We start from the raw sequence: 17,244 nt of genomic DNA on the forward strand, positions 1-17,244 counted from the left end.
CCCGATTATTCAGAATAATCCGTTTGGTCAAAGTAATTAATAATATTCCCAAAGTGCACAGAATGCTAGAATCCACGGGAAAGCTGTGTTGCAGCCCATCATTGTTGTACTTTTGGATCACATAGTCTAACGCTTGTGGAAAAATGTCCACAAAACCAGACAAGACCATTTAATTAAAGAAAAGAGTTAGATTTAAGTTGCCTTACCAAATGCATCATCCCTTACCTTTGAACTTTTCAGGCATAGGTTTCAAAATACCTCAAAATCACTCTATTTTCCTCAGGAAGAAACTGCAAAAAAGTCCTGTTAGGTGGTCTTGTTAACTTGAGCCGCATATCCATTTGAGGGTAATCTGACTCCGTATAAGTAGAGGGAGGCATACTTAGATGTAAAAAAGCTACATTACTTTTAATCACTGCGAGAGCAACAAAACAGAATGAAGTTCTAGAGGCTCATCTGTTAAAAAAAGTGTGTGCTTCTGTCTCCTCCCATCCCCACCCCTCTCCCCTGTAAACAGCATCCTTTGTTACTGTTGTTAAGATGAAACCAAAGCAGTAACCAGCATGGGAAATGTGATGGAATAGAGAGCCAAAAAGACAACCTAATAATACATTTCAAACAACTGCCATTAAGGAGTTCAGCAGATTTTACTTGAGTGAATTCCAAGGTTTTTTTTTTAATCCTTTTTATTCAATCATCAGTTTTCATAACAATTCAATTCAATTCAATTTTATTTAAAAAGGGTCAGTGTACAGTTAAAACATAAATGTTGCCATCTGATGCACTGTACCAGATTATAGCTTTAAGCTAATTTGCATCTGCAGTCCCTTGGCAGGTCACAATAAAAAAATACAGTAACAATACATGCACAGACACAAATGACAGGTTTTATCATAACTGCACTCATTTTTTATGCACAAAAGAGAAAAAAATCACAAAATAAGATGAATTAAAGTCTTTTTGGAATACACTTGCAGTGATGAAATGCAAGCGTGATAGTCCAGCGGGGGAGAGGTGGCTGTACAGCCAGTTATCGATCAGTCTCTGTGTTCAGATATTGTTGTGGGCGACTTTCCTATCATGCCGCTCAGAGCGCTTCCCAAAGCCAGCAGTATAGCCACCAGCACTCCTACAGTCCCCAGCGTCCCCAGAGCTGCGGTGCCTAACGCCGCAGCCCCAAGTGCCCCCGCTCCGATAGGTGCCGCTGCTGCGGTGACAGTCTCCATGCCAATCCCTTTAATTAGCTCAATCTCCCTGATGAGGCCCCCCCGCAGATGCACCGGAGTGTGGAATGGGCTCCTAGGTGCGCCCAGAACAAATGCCAGAACTGCAACAAGTGTCACTGTAACAAGTTCTGATGTTGACAGTACAGCTGCTGTCAGTGTTACAGCTCTGAGGGCGACGACTAAACTCACAACGATGGAACCCAAAACTGCTAAGGTTGAACTTCTCGTCTCAAACATGTGTTTTGCTGCAACACTTGCAGCGCCGAGTGACACCCCTGCAGCCGTAGCTGCCCCCAGTGTTGCTCCCGTGGTACTTCTGGCCCCCAGAGAGCTGCTCCAGTGCAGAACGGCTCTCAAAGAAAGTGATGTTATCAGAGCAGCTCCCACAGCGATCTTTCCAGCCGCCTCTGGCCCCATTCCAACCATGGCCACCGTCCCCAGGCCAGCCCCTAGCAGCCCTGCAGACAGAAACGCCACCCACACAACTGACCGCAGCACCAACACCACCTCCGCCTCTGACCCTTCTCCTGCTTCACCTGCACTCAAACCAATGCAAAAACCCAGAATACCCACAAAAACAGAGTAGAAAAATATCCTCTCCAACAGTCTGCATCCAGTTTTAGATTGAGGCTTTTGTGCCAATCTCCCGGTGAGGGTCTTTCTAAGGATAAAGAGGGCTGATATGGTCAGTACCACACAAAAGAACCCAAGTATGGTGCCCATCCGTCCATATACAACAGTGAGGTACAGAGTAGTAAAAATGATTAACAGAGCTGTTGTCATGTCATTGATATTAGAGTAGGAGTAGACAAAAATGACCAGAGCGCCTTGAGCTGCAATATAGATCCATGATGGTAGGATGCCCACTACTACTCCAGTGATGGCAGCACCCATGACAACTGAGGTGCTTGTTGCGGTCTCCATCAACCAAGGCAACCTCACTCCTGCTTTATTCATCAATTTCATTGCCATGGCAGCGAGGAGGAAACCAGCTCCAAGAGACAAGAGCGCTGAGGTGAACACAAGGCACGCTGTCACCACGGCGACACCTGTGGAACCTGCGCGTACAGCAGCCAGAGTCGCAGCATTCAGCAGGACGACGTCCTCAGCCAGAGCGGGGTCAACTGCAAACGATGCAGCTTCTCCGAACGCGAAAGCAGCTGCCGCGCTTCCAACGATCGTCTTAACCCCATTGAAAGTACCTGCAGACACAAAGTCAAGTAATTTTGAGTTGTGAGAACTTCTCAACGTCGTGTACATTCAAACAACAAATCTTAGCATATTAAAACAGGATTAGTCTGCATATTATTATAGTTATTATAGTTTATTAGTAGGGCTGTAACAATATATCGTGCCACGAAATTTTGCGATACAAAAACGTCACAATACGTGTCGTGGAGGTGACAAACTGTATCGCGATATTGGATTATTAATATTAATAACGTGCAGCGTATTGGTGCCGACCGCGCCTCGACCCGCGGACCAAAATCTTACTCCGCTCAGAAGAAACTAGTACCGTTTTGCAGTCCCGATCACGGGACTGTTGCGGGGTTTTGAGCTCTGAACCTTTACTTATGTAAGGCTGGTGTAGAGTTAAGCTTTACTGTATTAAATTAAACCTTTTTCGGGTCGTGAGTAGGATAAACACGGGGGGAACTTCTGCTGAGTTCGAGTGTACTTTAATGTCCGCTCAACAGTGTAGGATTTTAGAACATCAATTCAATTCAATTCAATTCAGTTTATTTGGGAAGGGACAGTGTACATTCATATACATTTAGAATTAAAAATGCAAATGCACCCAATTTTAGCTACAGAGCTAGTTTCCATTGGCAGTCCCCCGGCTAAAAATATAAAAGAAAGACAAGTTAAATAACAAGTTAGAACAAATACAAATACAAATATAGCGTGCAAAAAGTTTAAGTTATTTCCCTAAAATATAATATGATGCCTTGCTCTACTTTATACTATATACCATAGTTTCAAATTGTAAATAAAGGGCTTAAAATGAAAAAAAAACCCATATTGATCCATATTCATCCTTCATTTAACTCCAGATTAGCTTGATGTGCATAGCAGGTCTTAACTGATGATTGCTTTGCTCCCAAGTCATCTTTGCTTCTTTCATGCAATGTTTTAAAGCTAAACATATCAACTTTGGTCTCTTCTATCACAAAGCAGTGAGCGTGAATTTCTGATAGAATATAATCCCATAATATTCATTCTTAACTACAAGAATCTTCATACTTATTTTGACATATTGCCATTTAATACAACTCTCCTACAAATTATTTTAAAAATTTCTGTCCTACTTGTAAAAGCTCACTTTTAAACTGTGGCACTGCTAGTTTCACATTTCTGGTTGATTTGAATACTTTTTCCACTTTTAATGTGTTCATTGTCTTTTCCATCACGTCGTCAACTGATACTGTCACTTTAAGGAGAAAGTGAAACTGTTTGAACGTCTCCACGCTTGAAACCTGAAACCAGGAAGACTGTCTAAAGTATGAAAGAACAACAAACATTTCAACAGACCGTCCTAGTACCATCAAATCTTTGTCAGTACATCTGAACCCCGAACAAACACACTTTAGTTGTTTTCTGTCTGTATTTTGCTGTTGACAGCAGCACCACTGTGACATGCCCACAATAATGATTCCATTTCAAATGAGTGTTTAGACTAAAGACATGAAAGCAGAGTGGATATCTGATATGCTATTGAACTCTTCTCTGTTTTTCTTCAACTGTAGCAGTTTTGTACAGGAAAGGGATATGCTTTTATCTTACCCAAGGTGGTTCCTGCCATGTTTCCCTGCCTGCTGAACGTGCGCTCAATCTCCGCCCTTCCTATGTGACGTCAGATTTAGATAAGCCTATCAAAGAACAGACAATAACCCTGTTATAACCAATAACCAGTTACCTACCAATAACCAATAACCAGTTTGACCACTAGTATCACATTTTAAAGCTCTTGGGTCTTGTTAAAGAAAAGAAAGCCCGTAAACTGTTTTCTTTACTTGAAAGATATGATTAAATATGATAATATATTGTAGCGATCAGGATGTATAAGAAGGATGAGGAAGCGTAAACCAGTTTAACAGATTTATTATCTGTCACAGAAATGGGTTACTGATGGCCGTAACCACGCCAAAACAATAAAAACCCCGCTGAGTTTACTCAATCAGCTGTTCAACTCCGCTCAACAGCTGTTCAACTGACGCGCCTCCTAACGGGCGCCGCTCAGCCGCTCTACGCATGCGCACACTCACACTCACAACTCCCGTGCTTACCCCGCCCCTACCTGTTCTCTACCCACAGGCTTAACATTAAACAGAACATCTGAACATGACAACATTACTAACATAACTGAACATTACTGCAGGGTCGCTACATTACCCCCCCCTTACTAAGTCCCTCGCCCCGAGGGGTGGCATAAAAAGTCTCTGAGGTGGCCCGGGGCTCTTCTCATTCTCTGAGGCCGCCTTGGGGTGAACTCACGCGGATGCACCTGCAGTCTGGGAACATCCTGCCTAAGAGCAGGGGGTGAGTTTGTGGGTGGGGGAGAGTGTGGGGAATCAGAGGGGGACACAGTCACTGAATCCGGGGGTGTGACTGCCTGGTTTCTCTGAGAAGGTGTAGGGGGGTTGAGGCGCTGACGTGGGCGTGCATCACCTCTGTATGGGGCCAGCCTGTCTCTGTGGAGGACCACCCGTCTCCCTCTAGGTGGCAGCTGGACCCTGTAGACCACCTCTCCCAGCTTCTCCAATACCTCACAGGGGCCCACCCAGTGACAGTCCAACTTAGGGCACCGGCCCTTCTTTCTTCTTGGACTATACACCCACACCAAGTCCCTGACCTTGAAGTCCCCCCCTCTAGCTCTTGTATCGTAATTTCTTTTCTGTCTCATGCCAGCCTTCTGTAACTGGTCACGGGCAAAAGCATGTGCTGACTCCATCCGATCTTGGAGCCTCCTGGCGTATTCCGGTCCCGGTGGGACTGTCGGTGTGTCTGGGGGTCTGCCAAGAGCCATTTCTGCTGGTGTCCTTAGCTCTCGCCCCAACATGAGCAGGGCTGGTGTGCATGAGGTGGAATCCTGCACAGCCGATCTGTAGGCCCATAGGACGAGAGGGAGGTGCATGTCCCAATCACGCTGATGCTCCGCGGTGAGGATAGCGAGTTGTTTTGCCAGAGTCCTGTTGAAACGCTCGACCAGTCCATCACTCTGCGGATGGAGAGGAGTAGTCCGTGTCTTTTGCATGCCCAGCCGGTCACACATAGCAGTGAACACTCTAGATTCGAAGTTTCTACCTTGGTCACTGTGGATGACCTCAGCCGCTCCGAATCTGGCAAACATGCCCTCCACCAGAGCATCTGCCACGGTCACCGCCTCCTGGTCGGGTATAGCATATGCCTCTGGCCATTTTGTAAAATAGTCCATAGCGGCCAGGACATAACGGTTCCCCTTTTCTGTACGTGGGAACGGGCCCATTATGTCCACTGCCACCCTCTCCATCGGGGCCCCCACTGCCAGCTGTTGAAGTTGGGCACGTGACTGATCAGTGGGACCTTTGTGCGCTGTACAAAGGTCACAGCGACGGCAAAAGTCCTCAACATCCCTCCTGAGCTGGCCCCAGTAGAAACTCTGGCGGAGTCGACGCAGGGTTTTGGAGACGCCAAAGTGTCCTGCTCCCGTGGTTCCATGAGAGGCTCTAAGCACTGATTCCCTCAGAGCTCTGGGGACCACCACCTGCCACCTCTCCTCCCCTGTAGCAGTCTCTTTCCAGGCTCTCTGAAGCACTCCATCCATCAGCCGGAGAGCCTCAAACTTTGAAAACAGTCCTTTGGTGGCAGGCGAGCACCCAGCGACCTCATTCCACAGTGGCTTTTGTCCTGACTCCACCCACCTCAGCACCGGGTGTAGATCAGCATCCTGTTCCTGCTGCGCTCTGCAGTCAGTTGGGTCAATAACCTGCGTCTCTCTGCAGACCGGCCCGGCCCCATGGTGTGTATGATCTTGCTCCTCCCCTGCCCGGAGCTCTTTCTCCCGATCCTCTCTCTTTTCGCAGTACCGGCAGCCGCTGGGAGCACAGGGACGCCGGGACATGGCGTCAGCATTGGTATGGCGAGCCCCAGCCCTGTGCTCCACTGTGAAGACGTATGGCGCCAGCTCCTCCAACCAGCGTGCAATCTGCCCCTCAGGCTCCTTGAAAGACATCAACCACTGGAGGGCTGCGTGGTCAGTCCGCACCGTGAAGGGCAGGCCGCACAAGTAATACCTGAAGTGGCTGATTGCTCTCACGATTGCAAGCAACTCTCTGCGTGTCACACAATAGCGCCGTTCCGCCTTGTTGAAGGTTTTGCTGAAGTACGCCACCACTTTCTCCCCCTCTGACCCCACCTGACTCAACACTGCCCCCATCCCAACATCACTGGCATCTGTGTCCAGGACAAACGGTAGGTTGAGGTCTGGGGGGGTGAGGATGGGAGACTCCGTCAAGGCCTTCTTCAAAGAGCTGAAGGCCAGCTCGCACTCAAGAGTCCAGGCAAAATCACAGTCTTTCCGTTGCAGGCAGAACAGGGGTGCGGCTATACAGGAGAAGCCGCGCACGAACCGCCTGTAATAAGACGCAAGTCCAAGGAAACTCTTCAGCTCCCGTAGATTAGTGGGGGCTGGCCAGTCCTTTACTGCCCGCACCTTGTCCTCCAAGGTGCTGATGCCTTCTCCTCCGACTCTGTGTCCCAAGAACTCCAACTCTCTCCTCATGAAGCAGCACTTGTCGGGGTGGAGCTTCAGCCCCGCTGCTGCTATCCTCTGTAGAACCTGTCGCAGAGCTCCTAAGGCCGCTTGGAAGGAGCTCCCGTGGACCAGGATATCGTCCAGGTAGACCAGGCACTTCTGTCGGGGGACGTCGGCCAGCACTTTTTCCATTAGCCGTTCAAACGTGGCCGGGGCGTTGCACAGGCCGAAGCAGAGAACTCGAAACTGCCACAGCCCCCGTCCAGTGCAAAAAGCTGTCTTTGGTCTAGCTTCAGGACTGAGGGGCACCTGCCAATACCCGCTGCGCAGGTCTAGGGAGGAGAACCAGGACGAGCCGGACACTAAGTCCAGACACTCGTCGATGCGGGGCAGCGGGTATGAGTCTTTCTTGGTCACACTATTCAGCGGTCTGTAGTCCACGCAGAATCTCATCTTTGGACTCCTTTTCTTATTTACCATCACAACCCCCGAGGCCCAGGGGCTGTCAGAGGGTTCAATGATGCCGGTTGACAACATCTCATCAATAGCAATGTCTGCTGCTGTCTGATGGGCTAGGGGGAGGCGGCGGGGGCGTGTTTTGATGGGCCGTGCATCGCCTGTGTCAATTTCGTGCTGCACCAAGTGTGTCAGGCCCACCTCCTCTTCCGTCAAAGCAAAAATGTCCTTAAACTCCCACAATACCTGCCACAGCTCCTCCTGCTGCTCAGATTCCAAGCTATCACAGCTGCGTTTCCACACCTCCCTCACTGCTGCCAGTCTGTCCACTCCCAGACTCCCAGCTGTGGGTTGTTGAGTGGGGGTAGCATTGGTGTTGGGGGGCATTGCTGCAGGAGGGGGGATTTGGAGCGGGGGGTGTGTTTCAGCCACTCTCGAGGTTGGTGGGTGTGGTGACGTGGCTAGCGTGGGGTGCACCATTTCAACTGTGGGACCCCCTGGAAAGGCCAGTGTGTTCTTCCCCAGATCTAGCACACAGCGAGCAGCCCTCAGGAAGTCCAGTCCTAATATACAGGGATCCTGTACTTCTGCAACCCACACCCTAAAAGACACTGACAGCCCCCCCACCCGTATAGCCACAACCCCTTTCCCAAGCATGGGGGCTAACCCACCAGTCACTGTTCGCAGCTTCACAAGAGTGGGTGTCAACTGTGTCCCTGCTGGAACCACGTCCGGTCTCATTAATGTAGCTGTGGAGCCGGTGTCGACAAGGGCCGTACATGGAGCCCCTGCCAGGGTGACTGGAACATGGCAGAAATCCCCCATGTGAGTCCAACCAACGACCCTCACAGACTCAGCGATGTCATCTGCTTCTGGGGGGAGTGGAGCCCCGCTCCCCCGTCCGTGCGGCTGGGCTCCGTCCAATGAAATCAAGGCAGGGTGGGACACCGGGGTGGGGGTCTGTGTCGTCCCATTTACACAGACCCGGGGGCGTTTCCCTGAATATCAGCACGCCTGGGGCACCTCACGCTTATATGGCCAGCCTGGCCACACAGCCAACACACAAGGGGGCCCCGGCGCGGGCGGGTGCCGCTCTGTGGTGATTGTAGAGACACAGCACGGATCAGTTCAGTCAACTCGGCCGCCCATGCTGGTTTTTCTTGTCCTGGGTCTCCCTGCATCGCCGTCCTCACAACAGGGTTGCTCTCCGGGTGGCCGCCCTCTACTGCTCCTCCAACGACCTCTCTCTCCAACGCCAGCTCCAGTGCTTCCTGCAGAGAGCTGGGGTGTGCCAGTTGAGTCTGGATGCGCAGCTCTCTTGGGGTTATGGCTCGGATGAACTGGTCCCTGGCCAGCTCGCTCTGCACCTCAGGAGACATGTGGGCGTATGCTCTCCGTGCCAGGGTTTCAATGTCATTAGCCAATATGCGGAGCGGCTCCCCTGGCTGTCTCTGTCTGCTTGACAGCTCTGAACGCAGCACACCAGGCTGGCTGCACTGACCAAACCGCCGCTTCAGAGCCCCAACCAAGGCCCCATAGTCCGCCCTCTCGGATGGGCTGAGTAGGAGCAAGCAGGATAAGGCTTCTTCTGTAAGGCACAGAGCTAGCTGGAGTGCCTTTTTGTCCTCAGACCAGCCCACAGCCTGAGCCAACAGTTCAAATTGAGCCTGGAAGGCTTCCCAGTCCGCTTTACCATTGTATTTTGGTGTTTTCACCTGGAACTGGTTATAATGGGCGCCACCATCCTTGGTTACATCCGGCACCACGTCACTTTCGGCAGGAGCTCCCCTGCTGGAGCGCCGCCCCGCGCTGGGTGAGTCGAAACCGGCAGCAGCAGCCAGCTCTATGGCTGTCTGTCTGAGGCGAGACAAACGTTCTGGGGCATTGTCATAATCACGCCATACACCGTCCATCCCCTCCTGTTTCACCCTCTGGCGAGCTCCGGATCGTTCCTGACGTGCTGCCATTACGTTTAACTGGCGAGGAAGAGCTGACGTTGGCAGAGCAGGGTGGAGGAAAATCCGTTGTTTAACTTCTGACACCAAATGTAGCGATCAGGATGTATAAGAAGGATGAGGAAGCGTAAACCAGTTTAACAGATTTATTATCTGTCACAGAAATGGGTTACTGATGGCCGTAACCACGCCAAAACAATAAAAACCCCGCTGAGTTTACTCAATCAGCTGTTCAACTCCGCTCAACAGCTGTTCAACTGACGCGCCTCCTAACGGGCGCCGCTCAGCCGCTCTACGCATGCGCACACTCACACTCACAACTCCCGTGCTTACCCCGCCCCTACCTGTTCTCTACCCACAGGCTTAACATTAAACAGAACATCTGAACATGACAACATTACTAACATAACTGAACATTACTGCAGGGTCGCTACAATATTTTATTTTATGTTGTAGGCTACGATGATTAGATTATCAGTGTATATTTTGTAATAGTGATGTTGCTCAACCACAGGCAAATGTTTGTAATTCTGATACGACTATTATGTGCCTTATTTGTGTGTATGTTTCAATAAAAAAATTAAATAAAACTATTATCACATTTACTGTAATACTACTACTACTACTACTACTACTACTACTACTACTACTACTACTACTACTACTACTACTAATATACTTAGTATTACACACACATATGTGTGTATATATATATATATATATATATATATATATATATATATATATATATATATATATATATATTATATAGATAGATAGATAGATAGATAGATAGATAGATAGATAGATAGATAGATAGATAGATAGATAGATAGATAGATAGATAGATAGATAGATAGATAGATAGATAGATAGACATACAGGACTGTCTCAGAAAATTAGAATATTGTGATTTTCTGTAATGCAATTACAAAAACAAAAATGTCATACATTCTGGATTCATTACAAATCAACTGAAATATTGCAAGCTTTTTATTATTTTAATATTGCTGATTATGGCTTACAGTTTAAGAAAACTCAAATATCCTATCTCAAAAAATTAAAATATTCTGGGAATCTTAATCTTAAACTGTAAACCATTATCAGCTATATTAAAATAATAAAAGGCTTGCAATATTTCAGTTGATTTGTAATGAATCCAGAATGTATGACATTTTTGTTTTTTTTTTAATTGCATTACAGAAAATAAAGAACTTTATCACCATATATATATATATATAGGCTATATATATATACACACATACAGACAGACAGACAGACAGATAGACAGATAGACAGATAGATAGATAGATAGATAGATAGATAGATAGATAGATAGATAGATAGATAGATAGATAGATAGATAGATAGATAGATAGATAGATAGATAGATAGATAGATAGATAGATAGATAGATATTTCCCTCCTCCAACTTGCCGCTGTCTGGTCAGCTGACAGCGTTACCTTGTCACGTGACCTCCACTTCCGTGATCGCTCTGTTTTTTGTGGCTTGCTGTTTCGTTCCTGATATTTGGTGCGAGAGGAGTCTGAAATGACATTCAAACAAATCATCGAGCAGAGAGATTAGATCCAGATCCAGGATTTGAGGAGACATAAACGTTTCGTCCTTCAGCTTCCCGTTTTCTATTCTGATTGAGAGCCACATTTGCAGTTCAGTAAGTCAATGTGTTTTTATTTATTTTTACACTTTGTAATGAAACGTCTCTTTTACTTGTTTCGTTTTTGTCAGTTCAGTTTTGTAACAGTACAAAAACCTATAGTTGGGTGAAAGCTAGTATATTTAACAGGAGTTACTTGGCACTGGCCAGCTCTTCCACATATTGATATCTGTTTTGTGGTGATAAGTTTAATTTCGGCACGAGAAGCGGTGTGTCTGAGTTAGTCAGCTGACAGGAGATGTCACCTGTCTGTCAGGTTGTTTTTCCAGGCTGCAGCTCAGTCACACCCTGTCAGGTGAGACCCAGGAGGTTAAAGGTGCAAAACATCAAATAGGCTACAGCAGAAGTAGGACGTTATGTATTCATTAACCAGAATCATTTGAATCTCCCCCTGTAATCTCTGATATTATTTTCTCTGCAGGGATGCGTTTTGCAGAGCTGGTTTTGGCATCTGTGCTGTCTGTGACCACTTTGGCCCTCGATAATGGGCTGATGAGGACCCCCCCCATGGGCTGGTTAGCCTGGGAACGATACCGCTGTGATATTGACTGTGAAAATGATCCCAAGAACTGCATCAGGCAGGAACGCCGTCTACTCATATTGCCCATCATGATCATACCTGGAAGTTTCTTAAAAAAAGAGTTACTATATAAAAGCAAAGGGATGTTAAAAGTGGATTATGTTCATACTAGAGATAATGGGAATTCTTTGTGTGCACAATCAAAATGCTTTGTTCAGTATTCACAAATGTTGTTGTTAGTGTTTTGAAACTTTGCTGTCCTTTTCATAGTGAGAATCTGTTCACCGACATGGCGGACAGGCTGTCAGAGGACGGCTGGAGGGAACTGGGCTACGTCTACGTGAACATAGACGACTGCTGGTCCTCCAAGGAGAGAGACAACCAGGGCCGGCTACAGCCTGACCCAAAGAGGTACTGTGTGTGTGCAGAGGTGTCTTCAGTATTCACATTCATTACTCAGGTAGAAGTATAGATACTAGAGTTTAAAAATACTCCTGTAGAAGTTGAAGTATCAACTCAAGTTTTTTACTCAAGTAAAAGTATAAAAGTACTGGTTTCAAAACTACTTAAAGTATAAAAGTAAAAGTAATGTAAGGGGGAAAAAAGCCATTAAGGACAAAAGCCATTGAAAATGAATGCATCTTAGTATAATGCAAATATATTAAAGAACCATATATGTGTACTATTGAGCATTAACATGTGTTTCAGAGAGCAGGAGATATGATGACTAGTTGCCTATAAGTATTGTAATGGTGCAAAAAGTCAAACTTCAGAGGCATGTTATCATTTATCCTAACCTTTATTGGAATGTACATCCAAGTTTAGTTGCAGGAATCTGATGTAAGAACAAAACTGGACAAGAACATCTGTGCTACAACCACAACCAAATTCACTCTATCCGGATGGAGCAATTTAACTGGATAGTTTTTTTTTAAAGGCCAAAATGAAATAGAGCAATGAGGCTGTTTTTAAAATATAAGGAGTAAAAAGTACAGATAATTGCGTGAAAATGTAAGGAGTAAAAGTAAAAAGTACCAAAATTTCTACTTAAGTAAAGTAACGAAGTATTTGTACTTCGTTACTTGACACCTCTGGTGTGCGCGTGCATTATGAGGGGCCGTATAGGACAAAATACATTTTTAACTCTCACACACACCTCTGAAATCATGCACATACTACTATAATCACTTGCACATAAAATCAACTCACATACACACGAGCAACATCTTGTATATAAACTAGTGAAAATTAACACTTACATACATACTATTAAAACCTCACACACATACATACAAGACACTGCATTTGCATCTCAATCAGTAATAACAGTATTGTATGTAAGAGGTTTTACGTATGAGTGTGAGCAGATCAGGTTATATATGTCTATGCGTGAGGGCATAGTTCTATAAATGACTGGTTTTATATATGTGTATATGTGAGGACATAGTTGATGGTTAGCACTTTAAAATCGTGTGTGTTCACTAGTTTTTATATGAGATGTTGCTTGTGTGTGTATGTGAGTTGATTTTTATGTGTACGTGCAAGAGATTTTAGTAGTATGTGCATGACTTCAGAGGTGTGTGTGTGAGAATTTAAAATGCATTTTGTCCTATATGGCCCCTCATAGTGCACGCATAAAACGCTAAAAAGAAAATTCTAACCTATAACCTCGATGTCTGCATGTCAGTAAAATCCTTGCAGATTACAATGTGACACTCATACAGTCATATGACGGAAGAAAACACGTTAGACACCATCACAGGTACATCAGTACAAGCTTCATAAAAATGAGTCTTTAAATTCCCAGAAAAGTCACACTGTGTACAAAGAAAAAAAAGACGCATAAACTAACCTTTTAACAAATGTGTACTATTTTTTTTGCTGTTTGTGTGTGATGGTGTTGTTTAAATTCTCAATAACCTTTTTTATTACACAACTATTACACTTGCTCCCTGTATACTTTGAACATTTAACTCTCAGGTTCCCAGGAGGAATCAAAAGGTTGGCGCGCTACATGCACGACAGGGGTCTCCAGCTGGGCATCTACGGGGACATGGGCACTTACACCTGCGGGGGCTACCCAGGCACCACGCTGGACAAGATCCAAACGGACGCTCAGACGTTTGCCGACTGGGAGGTGGACATGCTCAAGTTTGATGGTTGTTACTCTAATGCCACCGAGCAAGAACAGGGTAAGGCACAGAGAGTTACTTTCATGTTAGATTTTTGAGCTACATGTACGTGCAGATTTGATCTAGTCTGGTTCTCGTCGCCATCTCTGGCAGGATACCCTCTCATGTCAAAGGCTTTAAATGCCACCGGCCGCCCCATCGGATACTCCTGCAGCTGGCCTGCCTACCGGGGCGGGCTCCCTCCAAAAGTATGACCACTTTTCTTTTATTTATCTTAAGAGCTGGCTCAGATGTATTTCATGTTTCATTTCAAGCAAGGACAGTGTTCTCTTACTTATAATCTAGTTTATTTTCCAGTGTCTTGACTGTGAAACCGATGCTTTCAGGTGAATTACACTCAACTCGGGATGATCTGCAACCTGTGGCGTAACTATGGCGACATCCAGGACTCTTGGGACAGCGTGCTGAACATTATTGACTGGTATTTCGAAAACCAGGATGTACTGGCAGCTGCAGCTGGACCTGGAAGGTGGAATGACCCTGATATGGTTTGTATAGTAAAGATTTACTGTGAAAACTGGGCCTCATACTGGCATAAAAGCAGACAACCTAATGATAAAATGGAATGAATGAATGAATGAATGAATGAATGAATGAATTAATTAATTAATTAATGAATGAATTAATGAATGAATTTTATTTTTGTGTCATGTCCGAAGACCCATCCCTTACAGGATTATAAGACACCAGAAACAGAAAATCATCAATACACAATATCACACGCACTTAATTGGGAGCTGCACAATGTACACCGGAAAAACAAAATAAATAAATCAAAAACCAGAATGGATATTTTTACATATATGTTACTTTTCTTCGCCTATCCCACGCTTTCTCCAAATAATCAGCAAGTGCAAATACTTTATGATCAAAAATCCATTTGAGTCTCTCAGCATCGCTTACCCACATCAAATCCAAATTCTTACACTTATCAAATAATTTTTGACGCAGCTCATGATACAGAGGACAATAAAATACAAAATGGAACTCATTTTCAGTGTCATTAATGTCACAGTAAGGACAAATCCTCTCTTCTTCTTGGACCTAAATAATAAAAGTAAAAGTAAATGGATTAAAATATCAGTCAGTCATTTACTGATTAAATCAGGATTCCCAAAAGTACTGGAGACCCATTTTGACACATAAAATACAGAAAATAATATTATAGTCTGTCCTAATGAACTAGTTTACTGTAAAAGTATGACGTCATATCGTCCTTGAACATGTCATTTTTGCCCTCCACAGCTGCTTATCGGTAACTTTGGCCTCAGCAAGGAACAGTCTCGTACCCAGATGGCCCTGTGGGCAATCATGGCAGCTCCCCTCTTCATGTCCAACGATCTGCGGACCATCAGCGGTGAGGCCCGGAGCATCCTGCAGAACAAAATGGCCATCAGCATCAACCAGGACGTCTTGGGCATTCAGGGAAGACGCATTTTGAAGGTGAAGCATCCCTTTCGCAGATCTTGCAGCTGGGTGCATCTGCATAAGAGATTATCATGCTTTCATGTCATTTTTCACACCACTTTTTTCCTTTCTTTCTTTCAGGAGAAGAGTGGCATCGAGGTGTTCTGGCGTCCCCTGTCAAACAACGCCAGTGCGTTAGTATTTTTCAGCCGCCGTACTGACATGCCTTACCGCTACAAGACCTCCCTTCGCCAGCTTAACTACACCACAGGCAGCTACAAGGTAAGTCTTTAAAAGCCTTTAGGACCAGCATACAATCTCAGCGAGGATTATTTTATCTGTTAGTTGGTGTCTTGCTTGAAAAAGCTAGAACAATATGTCCAATAAACTAAAGTTAGGTGAAATATGGGTCAAACTGCCATGTATAAACTGCTAGTATACAGTTAATGCACTCATAACTGATAAAAAAAAAAAGCTTCATAGAATCAGAACTGTGTTTTGTCTCTTCTTCCGTAGATCTTTGACGTCTTCACCGAGAAGGCAACGACTCTCAAAGACTCCACTGACTTTGTCGTGTCGGTGAACCCCACAGGCGTGGTCATGTGGTACGTTTCTGCACCGGCCAAGCGAAGCATCCGCCAGTTCTATGGAGGCGGGAAACTCCACAGATCTGCCTTGGATGCGGAGGAAAAGGACATTCATCGTGCTTTCTTGTGAACCCTTACAATTTTTAATCACTTTATTTGTTTCTTTTAGGAGGTTTGATTTGATTTGATTGATGGATGTGTTGTCTGATTGGTCGAAGGACTTTTTGGGAGTTTATGTATTTTACAAATCACATGATGATTAACTGAATTTTTCATGTGAGATGAAATCAGTACCATGAATCATTAGTGTCCAATAATATTTCTTAGACATTATAAAAGGGATGATAAATACCACCACACAGAACAGGATAAAAAAAAAAAAAAATACTTTATGAAATGAATAAATATTTTGTAAAATATAGTCCTCTGACTTTTCTTTTTCATCTCTGCAGCATTACTTATGCCTTATAACTGCACCTCACTTCTATCTGTTTACATAGTGTAGATACTTTAAGTAAGACATGTTTATTACATCATAACATTAAAGCCATACAAATTTTGATTGTTTTGAAACATTTCAGTGTCAGATTGAGTTGAATATAATCTGTTTGAAAGTGATAAGGCTTGGTAATGAATCAAAGCCTCTGCTTTTCATGTTTCTGTTGCTGAGAGATGGATTTGCCCTGACGTTACTATCGACCCACTGTTGGTTTATACCGGGCAAGAGCAGCTAGTTTGAAATAATATCATTTTAATATGTATTTATAATTTTAGGTTTGCATTTAATTTAATCAAATGTGAAATTTCATTTATCTAGTCAAAATGATAGAAATCATTCTAACAGAACTGGGTGAACATTTTTAAATGGGGGGGGGGGGGGGGGGGGCACGCAAGAGGAAAAAAAAAAGTGTTCTGATTAAAATAAGGAAAGTTGGACTATATAAAAATTGCTTTCATATGGATAAAGTTGTTTAAAAAATAAAAATGAAAGAAATAGTCCCTTCTCCCCGTGTGTGTCATGCACGGGTTCGTGCGCGCATGTTGTGTTCACTTTTAAGCCTGATTTATGGTTCCGCGTTACACCAACGCAGAGCCTACGCCGTAGGTTACGGCTTCGCCGCGCGTCGCCGCGTATCCTACGCCGTGGGTTCTGCGTTGGTGTAACGCGGAACCATAAATCAGCCTTTAGCCAGCTGTCGCATCAGAAGTAGCAGGAAAGTCATGCTGAGTTTCAGCAGGCTGATGGAAATATTTTTTGATGTGGTTTTCTGCCCACCGCTGGATGAAACCATCATTGGTAAGCTGTAATGGTCCGTGTATCTTTTGGTCATTGGATTTTTCCGTCATGAGTGGGAATCAAAAAACAAAAAACGATTGGTTTATTTGATTTTCCTTTTAAAACAAAAAACAAATATTGAATTACACTGCATTTTTTCTTTTTCTGTGTTAATATGACTTAACAAAGATTCAAAATACGCTTTTATTTTC

At 44.7% G+C, this 17,244-nt stretch overlaps 1 protein-coding gene across 1 annotated transcript; it reads left to right on the forward strand.

Annotated features, from left to right (window-relative positions):
- The first annotated feature begins 10,884 nt into the window (after window positions 1-10,884).
- On the forward strand, window positions 10,885-16,177 carry naga (N-acetylgalactosaminidase, alpha). Its single transcript, XM_061706907.1, has 9 exons — window positions 10,885-11,047; window positions 11,472-11,628; window positions 11,841-11,981; window positions 13,551-13,762; window positions 13,856-13,950; window positions 14,089-14,250; window positions 15,008-15,205; window positions 15,311-15,451; window positions 15,686-16,177. Exons 2-9 carry the CDS (start codon window positions 11,474-11,476, stop codon window positions 15,884-15,886), a joined length of 1,305 nt encoding a protein of 434 aa, XP_061562891.1. The 5' UTR covers window positions 10,885-11,047; window positions 11,472-11,473; the 3' UTR covers window positions 15,887-16,177.
- Window positions 16,178-17,244: the final 1,067 nt, after the last annotated feature.

The sequence above is a fragment of the Cololabis saira genome, chromosome 18, assembly GCF_033807715.1.
Source record: "Cololabis saira isolate AMF1-May2022 chromosome 18, fColSai1.1, whole genome shotgun sequence".
Classification (NCBI taxonomy): Eukaryota; Metazoa; Chordata; class Actinopteri; order Beloniformes; family Belonidae; genus Cololabis; species Cololabis saira.

Excerpts from the sequence above, each read along its gene's own strand:
- naga (XM_061706907.1), top strand. The coding sequence starts at position 11,474 with ATGCGTTTTGCAGAGCTGGTTTTGGCATCTGTGCTGTCTGTGACCACT. Across the intron at positions 11,629-11,840 it reads GATCCCAAGAACTGCATCAG|TGAGAATCTGTTCACCGACA; the intron begins GCAGGAACGCCG and ends TCCTTTTCATAG. Across the intron at positions 14,251-15,007 it reads GGTGGAATGACCCTGATATG|CTGCTTATCGGTAACTTTGG; the intron begins GTTTGTATAGTA and ends TGCCCTCCACAG.